This window comes from Corythoichthys intestinalis, chromosome 9 (genome assembly GCF_030265065.1).
Source record: "Corythoichthys intestinalis isolate RoL2023-P3 chromosome 9, ASM3026506v1, whole genome shotgun sequence".
Classification (NCBI taxonomy): domain Eukaryota; kingdom Metazoa; phylum Chordata; class Actinopteri; order Syngnathiformes; family Syngnathidae; genus Corythoichthys; species Corythoichthys intestinalis.
Genome location: NC_080403.1, coordinates 13,783,234 through 13,805,070, shown reverse-complemented (window position 1 = coordinate 13,805,070; position 21,837 = coordinate 13,783,234). Strand labels below are relative to the sequence as shown.

At 38.8% G+C, this 21,837-nt stretch overlaps 1 protein-coding gene and 1 non-coding gene across 4 annotated transcripts in view; one reads left to right on the top strand and one right to left on the bottom strand.

The window, feature by feature from the left end:
• LOC130921426 (sodium-coupled neutral amino acid transporter 3-like) overlaps window positions 1-21,837 on the bottom strand; it is a 91,232-nt gene that overhangs the window by 22,722 nt on the left and 46,673 nt on the right. For all 3 annotated transcript variants that reach the window (XM_057845306.1, XM_057845305.1, XM_057845307.1), the window contains 4 exons: window positions 15,545-15,618; window positions 13,107-13,199; window positions 12,872-12,953; window positions 6,659-6,741 (listed from right to left, as the gene is read on the bottom strand). In XM_057845306.1, the coding sequence (XP_057701289.1) occupies window positions 6,659-6,741; window positions 12,872-12,953; window positions 13,107-13,199; window positions 15,545-15,618 (332 nt within the window). The remainder of the gene's footprint in view (window positions 1-6,658; window positions 6,742-12,871; window positions 12,954-13,106; window positions 13,200-15,544; window positions 15,619-21,837) is intronic.
• Window positions 20,627-20,698, top strand: trnae-uuc (transfer RNA glutamic acid (anticodon UUC)). The gene has a single exon. It is a non-coding gene; the product is annotated as a tRNA-Glu (tRNA).

The window sequence follows — 21,837 nt, the reverse complement described above, 5'->3', positions numbered from 1 at the left end:
TTAACATTCTGTTAAAGTGAAAGTAAATTATATATATATTCTGCAAAATAATTTGTTGGAATGGAAAGATAAAACACAAGATGGATATATACATTCAACATACAGTACATAAGGACTGTAGTGGGCATTTCACTCTACTGTCATTTAAATCTGTCTATGCTGTCCTCACTCCGAAGCGTCTACTTTTTTCCAAAGCTAGACAGCTAGTGAACGACGCCTGAACAATCAGAATTCTTCCTTTTTCATCTGATTTATTAATAAAATGGCCTCAAACCACTGTCCTCTTTAGACCGTAGTGAAACTACCAAAAAAAGTACACAAGCATTGCATTAGCACCAACGTTAGCTTAGCACGCTATACAGGTTCACTAAACATAAACAAAAAGCGTCTCATACAAAAAATATAACATTTCGCTTACTAACATAATATGTACATTCTTTACAACAACCATACTTAGGGACAAATCTTGTCCAAGGATCATATAAGCGCAACATTACAACGTAGGCGTCAGCCCGAGACGTCGTGCAGCCATATTGAACTGGCAAGAAAGCAATAAGCCATGTCGCAAAGCGACCACAAGAGTTCGCTGTTAGACAGCACAAAAAACCTTGCTGTAAAACTTACCAAAAGGCAGAATACTGTCTGAGCGGGACATGTGCGTTAATTGCGTCAAATATTTTAACGTGATTAATTTAAAAAATTAATTACCGCGCGTTAACGCGATAATTTTGACAGCCCTAATTTTTTAAAATCGCAGTTACGCTTGAAAAGCTGAGAAAAAACAGACGGGGGACTTTAGCAATGTCTAACCGCATCAGGGCCGAGCATCTCGCTGACAATGGCTTTGCATGCAGGTAGCATTTATGTCACTGCAACAGTGTGGGACTTTTTGAATTTAGTAACAAGTTCAGCAACAAGGTAATTGGCTTTGAGGGCATTCACATTTACCTTTGTAGTTTTTCTCAAAAAAAGTTGCCTGTTTAATCTATGTTTTCACAAAGGCGAAGAAAATAGTCCATCGACTTGCTTTGAAGCGACAGGTGTTTCGTTTGGAGATGCCGTTTCAGCTTGCTTGGCACCATGGCGCTGTTGGATAGCTGCACGTGTCACATTCAAGAACTGCTCCGATTTCTAACTATCGGCCACCTTGCTGTCCGCAACAATGTGTTGGGACAAAAAACTGGGGTCCACATTGTCGAGTACAGCAAGGTGGCTAGTAATCTGAGCAGTTCTTGAACGCAACACGAGCAATACCTCCCTCATTTGCATACAACCGAAACCTTCTATCTAGTCCTTCCTTCCTTCTGCAACTCCGCCCGACGACGTTAAAAAAATTTTTTTTTTTTTAATGCGATATTGGATAATTTCTCGCGGCACACCTGACAATCTTTTCGGTGTGTAACCGGTGTGCAACGGCACACTAGTTGAAAAACAATATTCTAGCGCATGTACTTATTACTTATTACAGGTGAGCTGTAGGCTATCCCAACTGATGTTTCGGCAACGAGCAGGTCGCCAGACAATCGCAATACACACTCACATTCACACCTAAGTATAATTGAGAGGTTTTTTTTATTAACCTAAAATGCATGTTTACGGAATTTGTGGAGAAAGCTAAGGCAACCACAAATTAAATCGCAACCCCCCCCAAAAACTGCAATGATAGTTTTTTCCCCCAATAATGTTCAGGCCAAACATGTAATGTTTCCTCACTGTCTGACAGCGAAGATAATCTAATATTAGATTCCCTACTGATTTGATGCGCTGGGAAAAGGAGCTCATTACTGACTCTAGCACACTACTTTACAATGCTGCCCTATATTCTTTTATCGTCAGGCTATGCCATTGCACATAAATGAATAAAGTGATAGTGTTGTAAACTTGTTTCCAGTGCATGTAATTCTTGTAGTGTTTACACAATCACATTGAAGTGTTCATCCACACCATACAACTTGTTTCCCCTCTTAATCGTGTTTTTGCCTTGAGATAGGCGTGACCGAAGTTTTTCTAACTATGAGCTACTTTCGGATAAATATCTGGACTTTTGACACACGAGCAATATCTTGGCAGTATGGCAGTGAACATGTTATGAACTGAAAAAGCAAGCTACAGTTTGGCAGATCGTGAACAATTCTCCAGATTTTTAAAAAGGCTTCAGGCTGATTTAGACAAAACAAGACAGTTAAAAATTGTATATCTGAAAGACCCACATTGATGATTTTAATAAAATATGCTCAGGTGCATGCTAAGAAATCATACAAGATACAATAGGTGGTCTAACAGAGGTGTGTTAAACTCATTTTGGTTCACGGGATACATTTGTGGCAATTAAATCTCACGTGGGCCGGACTAATTTATTTTTGGCCAAAAAAGTTAACTCACTGGCTGCTATTGACAGCGCTCGACGTCCAATTCATTTTGACAGGAAGGGTAATTTTGTTCATTACTCGAAGGTTCACTCGCCCCTTCCCAGTCAAAATGAATTGGACGTCAAGCGCCATCAATGGCACTGGATAAATAAGTTAATTGGACGTCTATTCGTTGTCAATGAGATAATTTTGTTCACCCACATGTAATTTGAAGATATTTTCGTGTCACTTCCTGTTAAGTATGTATCATTCCTGTTGGTTTTTTGGGCTGCTTCCTGTATATTTTTAGGACATCTCCAGACCACTTCCTGCTGATTTGGCGTCACTTCCTGTTGATTTTGGGACATTTTCATCAACTCATTAGCTGCCAATGAAGGTGCTAGACATCCATTCCATTTTCACTGGTACAAAGAGAATGAACGAATATTGCTGTGGACACGAAAGTGAGCCAAGTACAGTAGCAAGCACACTCGATCACATATATCACAAATCTACGGTTTTATGGCGCCAATGTCAAAATAAGAGCACGCAATCTTGTTTGTCAGGCAAACCAACCCCGTGAGTCTGATTGGACCCCCTGGCAGGCCGCTTCCGGCACACAGGGCATATGTTTGATGCCACTGGTCTAACGAATAGCACTAAGGGAGAGGTTAACACTTTAGCTAAAAGATACTTGCGCGCATATGGTGTGTCAACACAAGTATGATAGAACAATAACAGGCTTATACCGTAATTTTCGGACTATAAGGCGCACCTGACTATAAGCCGCCACCCACCAAATTTGACACGAAAAAGGCATTTGTTCATAGATAAACCACGATGGAATATAAGCAGCAGCTGTCCTCACTGTATCATGGGTAATTTACACCTAAAGATATTAATTGGTAACACTTAATTTGACAGCAGCATCATAAGACTATCATAAGACCAAATGAACCCCATGAAGCTTTGAACCAATTGGCTGCATTGCTTCATTGCTTCAAGAAGCTTCATTTGGCCATCACTGCTCTCTTGGGGGAGACAGTCAACCTCTGCTGCCACCTGTGTGTCAACGCTGTTGTTGTCCAACATACCTCCTAGCATGCATTGCAGCACTACAGATAACAATCAAAATTCATGTTCTGTGTGTATTAGTTCTTCCAGTTACTGTTCTAGTTGTTTCATTAGTTTCTAGTAATTGTATTTGGTAACACTTTATTTGATAGTGGTGCCATAAGACCATCATAACTTTGACATGACACTGCCATGAGCATTAATGAATGCTTATGACAGATGCCATTTCGTGTCATCTGGCAAATTATCTCACTTTTGAAAGGATGTGAATGATCCAAGCGAGACATAAACGGAGTTAGTGACATATTTTGCCAGATGACACTAAATGACAACTGTCATAAGCATTCATTAATGCCCATGATAGTGTAATTTAAAATAATGGAGTCTTATGGCAGTCTTATGACACCACTGTCAAATAAAGTGTTACCTATTAACCCAAATAAACCACCAAATAAGACTGACTGGACTATAAACAGCAGGATTCAAAATAAGGGACAAATCTAGCGGCTTATAGTCCAAAAATTATGGTATTCTTTCTCCTTTACAAAAAACACATGTAACACCTCCTTAGTCAGTTACTCGCCGTAGTTGTGTCACTCACAGTAGTTGTGTTACTCTTCCTTGTGTCTGAATGACTGTATTAAACTGCCTCCAAACTGCCAAGTTGCACACATCAGAAATAGCAAAATGTTCATTTTCATTGTATTCAATTACTTATCATAAAGTAAAGTTGTGTTCGGACACTTTCAGGACACGTCATGTGTAACTTGCAGAATTAGATGCTATGTTATGCTTGAGACCCTTGTTGAAACAGGCTATGTTCTGTTTCGAGCAAAGGTGGCGTGCTCCTTGCCTACTGCAACCAAAACATATTGAATGATTCATAAAGTTAAAAAAAAATGCAGGTTGGTAGTTCCCTTATTAAAACAACCATAACTTCCACTTATATCTTGAGGCACCACTGTACTGTCTATTATGTATGTCAGATGTTTTAAGATGACACAGTATACTAAAAATTATACCGTATTGGCCCGAATATAAGACGATGTTTTTTGCATTGAAATAACACTGAAAAAGAGGGGGTCGTCTTATATTCGCAGTCTAGACATTATACCCATTCACGACACTAGATGGCGCCAGATATCATTGAAGTGATGTTCTGTCATGACAGATCTCAGCTACTCTCCCTATTCATGATGCTAGATGGCGCCAGATATCATTGAAGCGATGTTCTGTCATGACAGATCTCAGCTGTTTTTCCTTATTCAGATTTGTTTCAAGACGACAGTCAGAGTTAGACTTCACTTTGATAGTTATTGCAATTTTGTTGTTTTATCACAATAGATTGGTTTTTTTACATTTCAAAAACCAGAAGCCATTCATTTACGAATGGTAAATGGTGTTATACTTATATAGCGCTTTTCCACCTTTCAAGGCGCTCAAAGCGCTTTACACTATCTCGCCATCTACCTGTGATTGCACTTTAGTTTACATATTTAAAGTGCCTGTGACACGAAAAAGCATGTTTATTTCATAATACACGCGGTATTTTATGCCCCTGAATGATATGGGCCGCTTGGATGTGTGTGGAAGCGATCGCTATTTTTATTTAGTTTTTTGAATCCCGCGCCATGAAAATGAGTGACTTCCGGCTTCGGTCTTGCATTGAGGAGGAGGGCGCTGTGACGTGTACGGTAGAAGACGTCCTCTTCACGCTACAGTGTACTGTTGTGTATGAGGACGAAGGATTCAGCTGATTTTGCGGATTAATACGTTTATTTTTCGCATCACGCTAGCCAAACGGCTGCAGAAAAATCATTCTGTATGAGGGAGAGGCGTATGCACCTTTTTGGAGTTTCAAAAGGTTCCCATTCACCGTGGATATTTACTGTGGGACCATTGGACTTATGAGGAAGTGAGTAAACATCTTGTTTTGTATTATGTCAAATACGAATACAGCGATTACAAAGTAAACACTACAAACTTCCTTTAAATGAAGGACTACTTACGTTTGATCATTGATAGGCATGTAAAAAGCTCTCCTAATGCTAATTAGCAGCAGCACGTTAGCTGCACAACAAATCCAGCCACCCTCCTCCGGGGAACGAACTGTAAATTGCTCTCCGCCGGGCGGTTTGCCGATCCACTAAGACAATCGACAACCGGGTCGTCATGTCAAATAATCCAGGATAGTTATGTGTGATTTTCCACTTCGAAGACTTTGAAACATCACTCGGTTCGGGTTAGCATGTCGGCTAGCTGTCACGGCTTCTGGTTTGTTTACATTTTCCGAAGCCGGGGAAGGGAAATGACATATGTCCGATTTAGGTGTCATAAAATATCGTTCGGGAGGTGCGACAGTAAAGGTGAAGTCGACATTTTTGACCATTATGGAGTAATTTTGCCATGTCGTCCTGAATAAATGCATTTTTATTATTTCATATTCCATTCAGCACAAGACTGTTATTTGTCATGAACATGCCATTTATTTAGCAATTGGGGAAAATACTTGGATAAAAAGACTATCCTGTAAAAATATTGAAGTAAAGAGACAGAAACAATGACATTTTGCCGCTCTCTTCGTCGCGTTTTCCTCGTTGTGAATAGTTCCCCCTCGATGGGCTGACTGGTCCTTCTCAAGCCATTTATATAGCTATTGGGGAAAATACTTGGATAAAAAGAATATCCTGTAAAAATATTGAAGTAAAGAGACAGAAACAATGACATTTTGCAGCTCTCTTCGTCGCGTTTTCCTCGTTCTGAATAATTCCCCCTCAATGGGCTGAATAGTAAAACTGATGAGCCCAGTCTACCGCTGACGTCATCCACCTGTTGGGGACGCTAAAGCCCTATAATGGTAGGCGTGGCTAACCGGCAGATTAAAAAACTAATTTCTCGTCATCTGTGCTTTTCTAAATTGTTGTATATAGTCGAATCGTCTCAAAATATGATTCTAATTCACATAATAATGCCATTTAAGACTTTTTTTCTCGTGTCATATGCTCTTTAAATGTTCAGATATAAAGATTTGAACAAGGAAAAATAACATGCTTTTTCTCTCAAATATATTGTTATAATCATTTGTTTCAAATGTACTGTAATTACTTACTGTATAAATTAATTTGGTGTTCAAAAAGGCTTTTTTCAAACTTGAGTCTCGAAAAAGAGGGGGTCGTCTTATAATCAGGGCCGTCTTATATTCGGGCCAATACGGTATTAGCAATACATAAACTCACCAAGCTGCTTCATGAGTGCCAGTGGCAAGATCACAGCGATGGACACAATGATCACAAGGTAGTTGCCGTTCAAGTACCATTCTCTGCAGATAGGTAGGAAAACATCCAAAACAACTAGATTAGACATTGACTATTTACCTTCAAACCATAATACCAGAAAAGAAATGTCAATTTACTTAAAATTGGACATATTAAGTGTGGAATCTTTCTTCAATAAATTGCTTATTGAGTACAAAACTACAGGTATTGATTGTTGAAATTGATAACTGATTAACACAAGTCAATTGTACCTGCTGCTATCGAGTAGTAGGGCTTTTATTTTGCCTGAATACATGTAGCAGTAGGCTTTGATAGAAGAAAAAATACAGTGTATTTTTAGTTTTTAAACAAATTAAGTGAAATTGGGTAATATCTCAAGGCACACTTGGTGATCTTTCACAGAATAATGGTTGGGAATAACAATTAGGGAAACAACTGAAACTAGGCGCTAATTTTGCCATTGTAGAAATACAAAGCTTATCTCCTGGTTACATCAAGTCGTATGCTTTGGCACCGACTTGATTTTTAATACAAATATTCAAAAGACTAAGCAATCACAGTGTCTAGATTCACCTAAAGTTATAGCCATTCAGAATGTGATCCTAAAAAATAGGATTTTCACTCAATAGGCAAGTGTTACAAAGCATAACCATGACAATGCACGACACTGGTGCCAAAACAAGGAGCTATTTTTAGTCAGGGTGATTCACTTCTTCTCTTCCATCAAGTGGGAAAATTGCATAGATACACGCTCTCTTTATAGCTGTGTAGCTTTGGCACACGCGCGCACACACATAATATAAAAAATGGTGAGCTTCATCTATCCTGTTGTCATCCTGCCCTCTGGCCATCTGGTTCTGGGACATAATCTTTCCCTGATTATCACAGAACCACAAACATAGAATATTTTATTTGAATATATTTTCTAAAAAAAAGAGTGCTTAAGAAAAAAAAATACATCTAGTAATCAAGGAACACTGAGAAGCAGAGCAATTTTCCAACATAAACAGGCACACCCAAGATTGACTGGAGTGGGGAAATAGACTCACGCATTTTCATTTACCTACTAAATGCTGAAGGTTATGTCTTTAAATGTGACAACCACTTGGCACAGCATGACAAATGGCCTTGATCAATCTATAATAATTGTTATCAGTTGGGAGAATTTCTATATGGATGCACTGAACTCCTGTTTCCAATGCAGTTTGCTAATGTGCAAGATACAGGATGTAGAGTGCAAAAAATGCATCATTCACACAGTGGAAGAATTTGGTCAGTTATACTCTTCCAAATTTCATTCGCTGTAAAAAAAAAAAAAAAAAAAAAAAATCCAAAATGTCAACTTCAAAGTTAGATATTCCAGTCAAATACAAAAGCCACTGTTTTTACCCCGTTGGTAAATATAATAGAGCTGTCCCGACTAGTAGACGTTGCCGATGACTTAAATGCGTCGACGCGAACGACATCCCATCGACGGTTAAAGGCGAGTTTAAAAAAAAATTGTAATGTTGACAAAGACTAGCCCACTTAGTCAGGTTTGCAATTCTTTGTTTTTGGAACTTGTGGGAACAACACGGAGGCAGTCTGCCGCAGCCGACACCAACACAACAACTACCAGCCACAACAGGAAAACGTCTCACTCTGTCGCCCATTCCCTCACTCACGTTAGTCACGCAGAGCATTTAGGAACGCATGCAAATGCACCCCTTACATTATAACCCGATTCATTACTATATATACTGGCTATGCGTGGAAAATTCAGAACGGTGGACACTTGGGATGCAAGCAGGGAAAGCAGCACAAAGTCAAAAAAGCACACCAGAGTGGCCAAAGCATGGATTTGTTTTAACGAAACTAAGGCGGTTGTCACTGTCGTGTGGAGACTCCAATGCTGAACTTGCATACTACGGCAGCACATCATTCATCAATGGACACCTAAACCGTCGTGACCCAGGTATAATTTTGGAAGACAACAGGAGACAACAAGCTGGCCGGTCCATATAACGAAATTTCTAATTGAAGTTTTGTATGCGTCGTACAGTGGAATATTAGGCGCTAATGTCAGGCAAATGTAGCTGATTAAGCAGCTACATAGTTTACGTAGCGCATTGCCGCCTCCATTAAAATCAACAATATTGAAAGCATCTTGTGTTTTAGAATTGGTTTTACAAATAAGGAAATCCTTATTACCGTATTGGCCCGAATATAAGATGGTGTTTTTTGCATTGAAATAAGAATGAAAAAGAGGGGGTCGTCTTGTATTCGCGGTCTAGATATTATGCCCATTCGCGCCGCTAGATGGCGCCAGATATCATTGAAGCGATGTTCTGTCGTGACAGATCTCAGCTACTCTCCCCATTCACGATGCTAGATGGCGCCAGATATCATTGAAGCGATGTTCTGTCATGACAGACCTCAGCTACTCTGAAGTTTAACCAGTTTGCATTATTGTATTGCAATGTTTTTCCTTATTCAGATTTGTTTCAAGATTACAGTTACAGTTAGACTTCACTTTGATGGTTAATGCAGTTATTGCAATGTTGTTGTTTTATCACAATAGATTGGTTTATTTACATTTCAAAAACCATAAGCCATTCATTTATGAAAGTGATTGCACTATAGTTTACATACGTATTTAAATGTTCAGATATTGAGATTTGAATGAGGCAAAATAACATGCTTTTTCTCTGAAATATATTGTTATAATCATTTGTTTAAGATGTACTCATTGTAATTATTTTCTGTATAAAAATTAATCTGGTGTTCAAAAAGTCTTTTTTCAAACTTGAGTCTTGAAAAAGAGGGGGTCGTCTTATAATCAGGGCCGTCTTATATTCGGGCCGATTCATGATTTTACTTCAGCTACATCAAATTATAATCAATAGAATAATTTATTCTAATGCTTCGTCATAACTCCCAGCGAAGGTACATGTATGTAAAGTGCGTCGCAGCTCACAGATACATTACCCCAACGTGACAATAATTATAATATAATAATTTAAAAACAATTCTCATAGCAATAGTACGACTTTAAATTCGTAGTTCTTTTTCCAAAATTTATTTATTTGGCCTTAATACTCCGTCGTAGTGTTGCATCAACGTGCATCACTAACTTTTTTACACATACTTAACTCCAGTGATATGTGACATTTATTCATCTACTCTGCTGGTGCTCACTCATATCAGCATTTGACCTCATTGTGTATTTGGGGTTTATTATTATGTGTTCATGTGTACAGAATTAAAGTGTTGCAAAATGTTTTTTGTGAATTAATAATCATCAACAAAAATTTACTTGCAAGGTTAGTTAAAAAAAAAAGTTAGTAAAAAAATTATCAGACTAGTTGACTAATCGTTATAAAAGACTGCAGACTAATCGGGAGAAAAATAATCGTTTGGGACAGCCCTAAGCCCTATGATTTGGTGCCAAATGCATGTCTGTGTCTATTACAGTTCTTGAGATATACTGTATCATTTGTGCAGACGTTACACTCAGGAGAGCAAGAAATAGGTTTATGAGCCCTTGTATTGAAATTAATATCATGAATTTGAGTAAAAATTGTAAATTTAGTCATGATTTAGAAAATACACATAAGCATATTGCATGAATAGAATTCTTCTTCTAAAAAAAGCTTCTTTTTTTTAGCAACCCCTCATACAGTTGGTGACATCATGTTATAAATGCACTCCATTTTCCCTCAAACCCTTCTCCCAACAATAAATTCCACTGAATTTAAGAGCTCAATTTAACCAGTATTGATGCCTAGTGAGTGACATGTTCCATCTCATATAACATGCGACAAACATAGGAGAGGTTGTAAGTGGGTGAAGAGTGAAATGGTTAGGGGGTAACATCACACTCTATCTCCTAATTGTTTGTCTATGTGGCCACCTGCACTTGACCAGTGCTATTTTAAGGTTTGCATTAAACTCGTGGAGAGAAGCTGTTTTATTGTGTGAGATTTTCCCGGTTTGTTCTGACGCTCTTCTCCTCCGGGTTACTATCACAGCTGTTCACACGCCAGCTGCGCCGTGCATCCAACTGGCATGACAGTGAGAAAGCTATATGTAGGGGTGTCGAGGGCATTAGGGGTCAGGGACATTTTTAACTGAGACAGGAAAAAAAATGAAAATGTGATTCCATGACAGCCATATTTTTTTCAAGATATATTCCTATATATTTTGGATTATATATGTACAGTGGGGCAAGTAAGTATTTAGTCAACCACTAATTGTGGAAGTTCTCCCACTTGAAAATATTAAAAAGGCTTGTAATTGTTAACATGGGTAAACCTCAACCATGAGAGACAGAATGTGAAAAAAAAAAAAAAAATCACAGTGTTTGCTTTTTAAAGAATTTATTTGCAAATCATGGTGGAAAAAAAGTATTTGGTCAATACCAAAAGTTCATCTCAATACTTTGTTATCTACCCTTTGTTGGCAATAACGGACGCCAAATGTTTTCTGTAACTCTTCACAAGCTTTTCACACACTGTTGCTGGTATTTTGGCCCATTCCTCCATGCAGATCTCCTCTAGAGCAGTGATGTTTTGGGGCTGTCGTTGGGCAACACGGACTTTCAACTCCCTCGACAGATTTTCTTTGGGGTTGAGATCTGGTGACTGGCTAGGCCACTCCAGGACCTTAAAATACTTCTTACGAAGCCACTCCTTTGTTGCCCTGGCTGTGTGTTTGGGATCATTGTCATGCTGAAAGACCCAGCCACGTCTCATCTTCAATGCCCTTGGTGATGGAAGGAGATTTTCTCTCAGAATCTCTTGATGCATGGCCCCATTCAGTCTTTCCTTTACACAGATCAGTCATCCTGGTCCTTTTGCAGAAAAACAGCCCCAAAGCATGATGTTTCCACCCCCATGCTTCACAGTGGGTATATTGTTCTTCGGATGCAATTCAGCATTCTTTCTCCTCCAAACACGAGAACCTGTGTTTCTACCAAAAAGTTCATAGTTTGGTTTCATCTGACCATAACACATTCTCCCAGTCCTCTTCTGCATCATCCAAATGCTCTCTAGTGAAATGCAGACGGGCCTGGACATGTACTGGCTTCAGCAGGGGGACACGTCTGGCAGTGCAGGATTGTAATCCCTGGCGGCGCATTTTGTTACTTATAGTAGCCTTTGTTACTGTGGTCCCAGCTCTCTGTAGGTCATTCACTAGGTCCCCCGTGTGGTTCTGGGATTTTTGCTCACCGTTCTTGTTATCATTTTGACGCCATAGGGTGAGATCTTGCATGGAGCCCCAGATCGAGGGAGATTATCAGTGGTCTTGTATGTCTTCCATTTTCTAATAATTGGTCCCACAGTTGATTCCTTTACACCAAGCGTTTTACCTATTGCAGATTCAGTCTTCCCAGCCTGGTGCAGGTCTACAATTTTGTCACTGGTGTCCTTCGACTGCTCTTTGGTCTTGGCCATAGTGGAGTTTGGAGTGTGACTGACTGATGTTGTGGACAGGTGTCTTTTATACCGATAATGACTTAAAACTGGTGCCATTACTACAGGTAACGAGTGGAGCCTCGTTAGACCTCGTTAGAAGAAGTTAGACCTCTTTGACAGCCAAAAATCTTGCTTGTTTGTAGGTGACCAAATACTTATTTTCCACTCTAATTTCGGAAATAAATTCTTTAAAATTCAAACAGTGTGATTTTCTGTTTTTTTTTCCACATTCTGTCTCTCATGGTTGAGGTTTGCCCATGGTGACAAATACAGGCCTCTCTAATCTTTTCAAGTAGGAGAACTTGCACAATTGGTGGTTGACTGAATACTTATTTGCCCCACTGTATATGTATTTTATGTAGATATACTGTCCATTACTTTAGTCCAATTTTTGCACAGTACATTTAACAATCCTGCAATGACAATTTTTTATCCTATTCAAATTGAATAAAAGAAGAGTGAAATAGATTCTTTGCAAACAATGAGACAGCAAATTGAAGCTCAAACTGGACAATTGAATCATATTCTACTAATCAGGATGAAGATTTACCTAATGAAGTCTCTGGAGCTTCTAATAGCAGCAGTTTTTCAAAGGCCATGTATGGATTTAAAAAAAAAAAAAAACAAATAAGGCATCTATTGCCCTCTGTGTGTGATGTTTATCCCTGATTCTAAAAAATGGAAATTAATCATGTAATGTCAAGTGCCGATTACTCACCCTGCAGGCTTATCCACCTTAAGGAAGGCTTGAATGACCAGCGGAAATTCATACTTGACTATATACAGATAACTGGACATCGCTGTGAAAGGGAGGCACACACAGATAAGATTTCAGCTGAACACGATGATGTGGAACACTCATGAAATAAATCTCAAAATACTGTGCCAGAAATCTCACACAGTTATTTGGAGATGTGAACATGTGAGGAATGACTTGCAGCGTGTGAGCTCACCTCCAATGTTTTGCAATGTGATGGCGATACCTGCTGCCATCTTCCCTGGGGTGCCAAAAGCCCTGAAGCCAAGCTGCTCATAAGCACGGATACCTTTAAGCATGAAGAACAGTTCATCATTGTAGTGTATATTTAACACAAATTGCTACTTTCCATAACACTTATGGATAGATAAGTGGATAGCTATTAGGCCTGAACGATATTGGGAAAAACTATTGCTGCGATTTTTTTTGGGTTTGCGATATATTGCGATATTATATTGCGATATTAAAAAAAATTAATATTTTTTTTTTTCAAGATATTTTCACAAGATGACTTAAATAGCTTTTTGGAAAGACTTTAGATCACCAAAGTGTACAGCCATCCCTTGTTTTTCGCGGTTAATGGGGACTAGAACCCGCCGCGATAAGTGAAAAACCGCGAAGTAGCCCACCCCCCCATTTAAATTTTTTTTTGTGTGTGTGTGTTTTTTGTGCCCAATGTATTTATTCAGATTTAGCATTGGAAAGAGATACATACAGGTTGACCCAAAAAAAAGTTTACACTCAGTTGACTGCTTGTTTAAAAGCCATTGAAACATATCTAAATAGGTTGTCATGCTTAAGTGATTCATTAAGGTCACGCAATGCAGCTGGTAATCTCTCGTCTCTACAATTCCTGTGCTTCTGCTGAAAATGAAGAAAACTTTAGCTGTACCTGAATTGCTGCGTGCCGGTCTGACACCTACAGAGATTGCAGCAAATCTGAGAATATCCAGATGTGCAGTCTACAAAGTTAAAAAGAAGCTGAAAGATACTGGAACAGCCTCACGAAAACCTGGGTCTGGAAGTGCCGATCCGTGCGGACCAAAAAGTTGATTGACAAGGTGATATGTGGCCACCCCAGAGTCCAGATCTCAATCCCCTGGATTATAACATATGGGCAACTGTGGAGGACAGTGCCTGTAAGAAGCCACAAACTTCTGTGGCAGCCTTGGAGAGGTCCATTGTTAGATCTTGGGAAAAGATGACAGCATCCTACATAAAGAAGCGTTCCGCAGGCGCCTGGAGGCTGTTGTGACACTTAAGGGAGGACACATTGAAAAATAGAGTGTACTGTACATGTTCTTTACAATAATGTATAATTTGTGATTCAATTCTAATTCTAAGCTGAATAAACATGGCATTTAAGTTGTATTATGGCAGTGTAAACTTTTTTTTTGGGTCACCGTGTATAAAACATGTTTTTTTCTCACTCCCAACACCCCCCCCCCCAAAGTGATTTAAAAAATGTATATAAATAAATGGTTTTTAAGCACTTCAAATTTCATAATTATGATAAATTTTAAACATAACTGTCCAACCAAATCATTTTTGAACAAGAATAAAGTACTGTAGCAGATAAATTCATTCATTCATTTTCCATGCCGCTTTTTCTGCTTGGCTTTATTAAATGCTTCTGTTTATCTACTTTAGCTGTGACCGTTGAAGTGACATGTAGAAATTTCAAACTCCTCATGATCACTTCTGGCATTTAAATGTCTCCAACGTCCCCACAGTACACACATTCATTCCAGCGCGGCTTCCTTGCAACTGTTTAACAAGTTAAATGATGATTGACAGATGCCCGTGTGAAGTCTGCTTCTTTGGCCAGATCAAAGCCATTGTTGTGCCGCAGTGACTGAGAGGATCAAAAGGCTGGGAGAGGGAGGGTAGTAGGCTGTGCACAGACCAGAAAGTGAGGCTATGTGGATAAAAAAAAAAAGAAAAACTATCGCACGTGCTTGCGATGGGACTATTGCGCACACGCACATCGCGATGGCGATGTTTAAACGATATATCGTTCAGGCGTAATAGCTATCATATGTTGTAGCACATACTGTATGTGACAACTGTGACGTTGGTGAAAAACCTCTATTAGCAATGCATTTATCCACTACAGACCAATCAGATCACGCACCCCTCTCTACATACTGTTCCCCTATTGGCTGCAGCAATTAAGATGTTTGTTACTTACACTTGACTATGCATGAATCATGAAGAGTTATGACTTTTTATTTTTGCTTCAAGCTAGTTTACATTTTGTTAGTTTAGTTGGTTTTAAATTTAATGGCGCAGCATATATTACTGGCCTCAATTACAATTAATTAAATCAAAATACAATCAGTCTCTTTAAACCGGCACATTTTTATGTTCAATAGACAGTAAAAACGTTCATATTCAAGAGTACTATAATATCTATATATCACAGCTTTTGTCAAAATAATGTCATGAACTAATTGAATATTTATCCCTATCACTGGCTATTACAGTGGCACGGAAACTGAATGAATGAATGTCTTCTGCTGTACATATTAGCACAACTTCAAAACACCTTGCAATCATTTGTGAAGTCAGAAGTAACCAGTAAAACTGTAAAGCTGATTGGCATCGTCTTCATGCTGTGAACATGTTACATACCAACAATACCAGACGACTTGAGCAGCAAATGAATAGAATACGATGAAAGGGCGGCCACCACTGTTAGGAGAACCCTGAAAAAAGATAAGTACTGTAAGTAAAATAAATAATAGAAATATGACCAACATAAAAAGCAATTAATTCTGTGAAGGGGATGTTCCGTGGTAGTACATTTTCTCCCTTGTTTGATGCAGATCACTGAAGGCTGTCACCTTTGTAGTTTATCAACTCAGGGTTTTCCCTACATATGAAAGATTGTGGCACACCGCCACAACAAAATAAAAGTCGCCACACTTTGCAAATGAGATGTTTTCCCGGATTAAGCGGCACATGATAGATGGACGGATGGATGGACATTATAATTTATAATTTGTATAATTTATCGTCTAAATGAATATCTATAGCTCATTATTAACGCACTATTTGCCAGAAGTCGTCTGAAATAGCACGTCAAATACAAATTATTCCTTAACACGCTTTATTTTGAAAATCACATCGGTTCTCCTGTTGCAAGCCTGAGTCTGACTATGTTGGCGTGGAGTTGAGAGAAAATCCACAGAAAGGTATTTCAAGTTAATGAATGTAATTCTGGTTTAAACCTGTGAAAACGACTTTAATATTGACATTGACATGACGTTTAGGTTCTTTTTGGCGTGTGTTTTACCCGAAGCGTCGTGTCCTAGCATAGCATTTGTTCGTTGCTGATGTCACTGGTAGTACAAGTAATTTCAGGTGAGTCTTTTGAAGTATTTAGAAAAGATTTAAGTTGTCAATGGACGAGGGTCCGTTAACACAAGGACTATTATTGGTGTGGTAATATAGTGCGTATTAGGGCTATTAAAAAAAAAAAAAAAAAAAAAAAGAGATGTAAGTCGTACTATTGCTACGAGGAAAAACAGTTGCTTTATTAAGTAGGGGTAATGTAGCTTTAATCAGCTACGCATTTTGAGTACATGTACCGTAGATGAGAGCTACGACGAAGCATGAGTATAAATCCTTCTACTGATTATAATTTGATGTAGATGAGGCAAAATATTAAGGGTTTCCTTAATAAACCAATTCTAAAACACAAGATGCTTTCAATATTGTTGATTTTAACGGAGGCTGCATCGCGCTATGTGAAGTACATAGCGGCTTATTCAGCTACATTAGCCCTACGTAATAATTCAATTTTTATTCTCATACTCTTCATTCAACATTCATTCTCATAGTAAGTAGTTAGACTTTTTTTAATTTGCCTCAACTACATCAAATTATTATCCATAGAATAATTTATGCTAATGCTTCGTCGTAGCTCCTAGCTAAGGTACATGTACATAAAGTGCGTAACAGTTAACAGCTACATTACCCCTACATATTATTTTTTTCCCCTCGTAGCAAATTTAATCTCGTACTCATTTCATTTTATTTTTTTATGTGACCCCAATACGCCATCGTAAATGTAGACCGTCACGTTTTGAAATATTTCATTAGCCCGGCAAATTAAATATTTCAAATAGATCGTTGTTATGATTCTTTTTGGAAAAAATACAAAAATAAATGTTGTTGAAAAAAAATTCTCATTAGTCATGATATGAAGCAATTTCACCCCGGCACAACATGTGGGGCTGTCCGACTTCGATGCAGCCCACCACCACCACAGCTTCAAAAAATCCTAGGAGAAACCCTGCAACTGATAGCAATTACCTTAACAGTTCTCTGAAAACAAGCAGATTTGAATTTGTGATTACTTCACGTCACAAAGGCACCGTATTTTGTATGCGCCTGCCCACTTTGTGCTTGCTACACGGCCACTCATCTCAGGAAAGGTGGCTGACAATTTGACTCACCGGTGCATTCATTTACTAAACTTGCCAATCTTAGACAGGTTTCAGTTTATTTAGGGAGAAATCCCTAAGCATTCGGCGAAAAAAGGATCATGCTCTATTTCGTAAAGACTGACTTCATAAAGCGTGCCCGACTTGTTTGTGCGCATTTTCTGGTCCTTTGACATCTCTGGATTACAACAGCACTTAATACTGTGTGTAACTGTGGATTAGATAGTGAATCTTGGGGTCATTGACGTAGAATGAGAGATGAATGGTGCCAGTCTGTAAAGTGTTTTGTCATCAACTCATCTCTTTAATTTTATCCCCTCATCGTGTGTCTGCGTGGCAGGCGAATGCTTGATTAATTCTGGTTAATTTGGAAGTAACACTTCTAACACTCTACATCAAATGATCAATACCCAACTTCGTTACACCTTAAATGCTCTCCTACCATTCAGGGCAAAGCATTTGTTGCAAATTTAAATACAATCTAGTCAGCACGTATTGATGAGAATCCGGCGGTTTGCAGACATAGAACAAAATATCTCAAAAAGACCAACTAGAAAAGCTTGAAAAGCACATTCTTTGCAGTTTTAAAGCAATTTTTACAAACTTGATAAAAGAAAATAGGAAAAAAAACACTAAATGGCACCCTTAACCAAATCAACTGGGAGTAAATAGGTTAAAAAATGTATTTTTTTACCCTGCACTACACATAGCCATGGAGTTTATTTATGCAGCTGTGGTACAGATACATGCTTGCAAGTCAAAGGGCTCGCCTTTATCTAGGATTGTTACTGCAGCTGATCAAGTTGGCTGCCCTCTGCCCTCTAGCACACTAAGCAACTACACAACAGATGGACTCTTTCAAAAGAAATGTTGGGATTGACAGATTGAGGGAAAATCCCAAATTAACAATAATCTCTCTTTTTTTTTTTTTTTTTTTTTTTTCATTTTTACTTGCAATCATGCTTTATTGATTTACAATACACTATCAGGACCTAAACATATTGCAAATCGAACTGGTTGTCTATATGTTGGACGGTATGCTTCTCCTCATGGAAGAAGAAACAACTCGGGCCTCTTCTATCATCCACCCTAGGGAGCACACACTTTGCTATTGTGATTGTTGTTTTGATACTGACATACTAGAGACGAGACATTAAAACTTGTGCATTTAAAGTGTCTATGACAGCAAAATTTATTTCATATTTCACATGGTATTTTATGCTCCTGAATGAAATGGACTGCTTGGATGTGTATGGAAGCAATCGATATATTTATTAAATTATTTAAATCCTGCGCCAGGAAAATGAGTGACTTTCTAACAGAGTCTGGATTGCGGAAGAAAGTAAATGTGACGTCAGGTGACTAATCATCTTCTGTATACAGCCATTACTATATTATCCAAAAAGACGGCGGATTTAGCCGATTTTGCGGATTAATTCGGGTATTTTTCGCATCACGCAAGCCCAATGTGCTGCAGACTTTTGTTGCTGCACCAAGGAGAGGCATGTGACCTTTTTGGGGTTTGAAAAAAATCCTGTTCACCACGAAGAATGGGCAAAACAAGTCCGAACTGACAGACCATTTGACGGACAAGGAAGTGAGTAAGCTACGTGTTTTATATTATGTCAAATATTGGGGTCGTGGCAAACGTTTTAATAAGGAGGTGGCTTGCATTTTGTGGGTGACAATGATCCCTGTCCACCGAAAAGGCGGGAGTGTGTTTTGTGTGATTTTTTGTTTTCGAAAGGCGAGGAAGACACTTGGAAGAGCCACTGACTCGGTTCGTGTTAGCGTGTAGCATAGCTCTCACAAGCTTTTGTTTAACACTCTTTCCTTGCCTCCAAGTACCCGCAGGGAAATGACAAGAGCCGACTAACTCCGGTGGCATAAAATACTGTTCGGGAGGTTAAAGAAGTCTGCAGTTTTGACCATTATGCAGTAATTTAGCCCTGTCATATTGAATAAATGTATTTTTAAAATTTCATATTCCATTTAGCACAAGACTCTTATTTGACATGACCATACAATTTATTTAGTATTTTAGGGAAAATACTTGCATAAAAAGAATTTCCTGTCGAAATATTGGAGAAGATAAAAACAATGATGACAATTTGCTGCTCTCTGTCGCATTTTTCTCCTTCTGAATCTTCCTCCTCCGTTGGGCTGAATTCTAAATCAGCTAAAATCATTACTCTGCCAATTTTATCACCCAGATGGCGGCGCCAGAGCGCTATAATTACAGAAGTAGCTAAACGGCAGATTGAAAGACTCATTTCTCATCATCTGCACCTTGCCAAATTGTTGCATATAGTCGAATCGTCTTAAAATATGATTTTAATTCACATATTAATGCTATTTAAGATTTATTTATGGTGTCACAGACACTTTAATGGATGCATTTTGATTCCTGCGGCTTAAAAAATTATTTTCAGATATGTGAGCCTACAGGGTGCATTTGTGAACGATAGCATTTCCGTGGCTGTCATATGTTAGAACTCGAGGCATTTACCGGTACATACCGACTTGTAAAGAGAAGACCTTGGTGCCAACACAGTAGAACAATAACAGGAGAGCATTGGTTTGATTTAAAATGAATGGATTAACACAATGTGGAATGATAGTGATCGCTCCTAAGACACCATTTCACTGGAGTTCATCAAACAGTTTTGTTTTATCAACTCCATTGGCATCAAGCCAAGAGGGCAAGGTGAAGTGGATTTTTTTTTTCATAATTATACTGGTAGTTACCTGCTTAACCTGTTAAAGATGAGGGTTTTTGTGATTTCAGAATGGCTGAGATCACAACTGAGAGACTCGTCACACTACTTGTTTGTTGGAAGGGCAGCTGTAATTAATATATCGCTCCGTTGGTTGATGATGTTGGGAATCTGATTAATAAAGCAAATTAATTACGTTTTTTTCCGCACTATAAAGCGCACTTAAAAGCCTTCACTTTTCTCAAAAGACGACAGTGCGCATTATAACCTAATGTGCCTTATATATGGCTCAATATTGGTTAAGGCATGATGTTCCCTTTGGTGCAGCTCTATCTAGTGGATGCATAACGCAACCCCAACCGCTACTACTACTACCGCGCCTTATAATGTGGTAAAACTGTTTTAAAATAGGCCATTCATTAAAGTTGCGCCTCATACTCCTAGGCACCTTATTGTGTGCAAAATGTGATAAATCTCTGGAAAAAAAAGCTCTCTGGCTACAGAAAGTAAACTTATTCTTGTGTGATCTGATTTACACATCAAGTATGTCCCATATGGTCTAGCGGTTAGGATCCCTGGTTTTCACCCAGGTGGCCCGGGTTCAACTCCCGGTATGGGAAGGATCTTTAATCCATAAATTGGTCTATCTGTTAAACATTCATCTATGGTTTCAATTACTGGAAGTGTAGCATTTTCCTTAGCTGACTTCTTATCAAGTCCTAATGGATCAACGGCTTTTACTAATTGACCAACAACTTCTTCATTGATCCTTTTTAACTCTAGCTCCAAGCCACTGATATGCCCCTGAATATGGTGGGTGGTATAAAAAAAATAGATGGAGGCGATTTGTTCACTGAGAGTTTAGTGGTTTCGGAACATGAGAAAGGTAGACTGCACGGGGCAGGTTGATTGGTCAGCCTTAAAAATACTCTTGAACACACCAACAGTCACACAGAGGTTACACCTAGCAGCATAATTCCTGCTCAGTGAACATGAGTGTAAGTGTTACTTGTATCTGGCTTGACTGTGTTTTTGACTGGCAACCTGTCATCTTGATATGCTCTGAGATCTCTCTGCCCTTTAATCAAATTGGCGGGAGGATTTTAAGGATAACATCCAAATCATTTTATTCAAGAAACACTCTCAATGATACTTAGACAATTAAGAGTTTGTTATTCCAGCGTGGGTCAATGCGGAAGAATGCCAGGCCGCCTTGAAGTGGAGGATTTAGTCAGTGGAGTGGCAGTGGGAGGACAGATCAGCTGACAATCTCACAAAGTCACACACGGTCACTGTTGCTCTGCTCAAAGCTTTATAAAACATTGGATTCTAAGCCCGGCCAGAGCCACAAGCCAAAACCTCTGAGGCAGTCAAAATTTGTCTTGCTTATTAGGTAGAATTAAAGATGCACGATAATATTGGTTACCGATAATTATCGGCCGATGACGTCACACAGATAATCCTGATAATTAAAAAAAAAAAAAAAAAAAACGATAATGCAATTCGATAATTATATACTTGATTTAGCTTCCAAATGTGTGCAAACGAAGCAGTTCTGTCCACTTCTCCACTGCCACCTCCTCAACCCATCCTGTCTCTGAAGCCCCTGAGGGAGGAGGGGTTGAGGAGTATGGCGTCATAGAGGAGGCGGAGTTACACAACAGAGTTGAGGCAATATGGCGGATCTCACTAACATGGGTTGTTTTCCGTGTGGTAAACAAACGTTGCTCTCGCCATCTGCAAAACATGCACTGCAGAA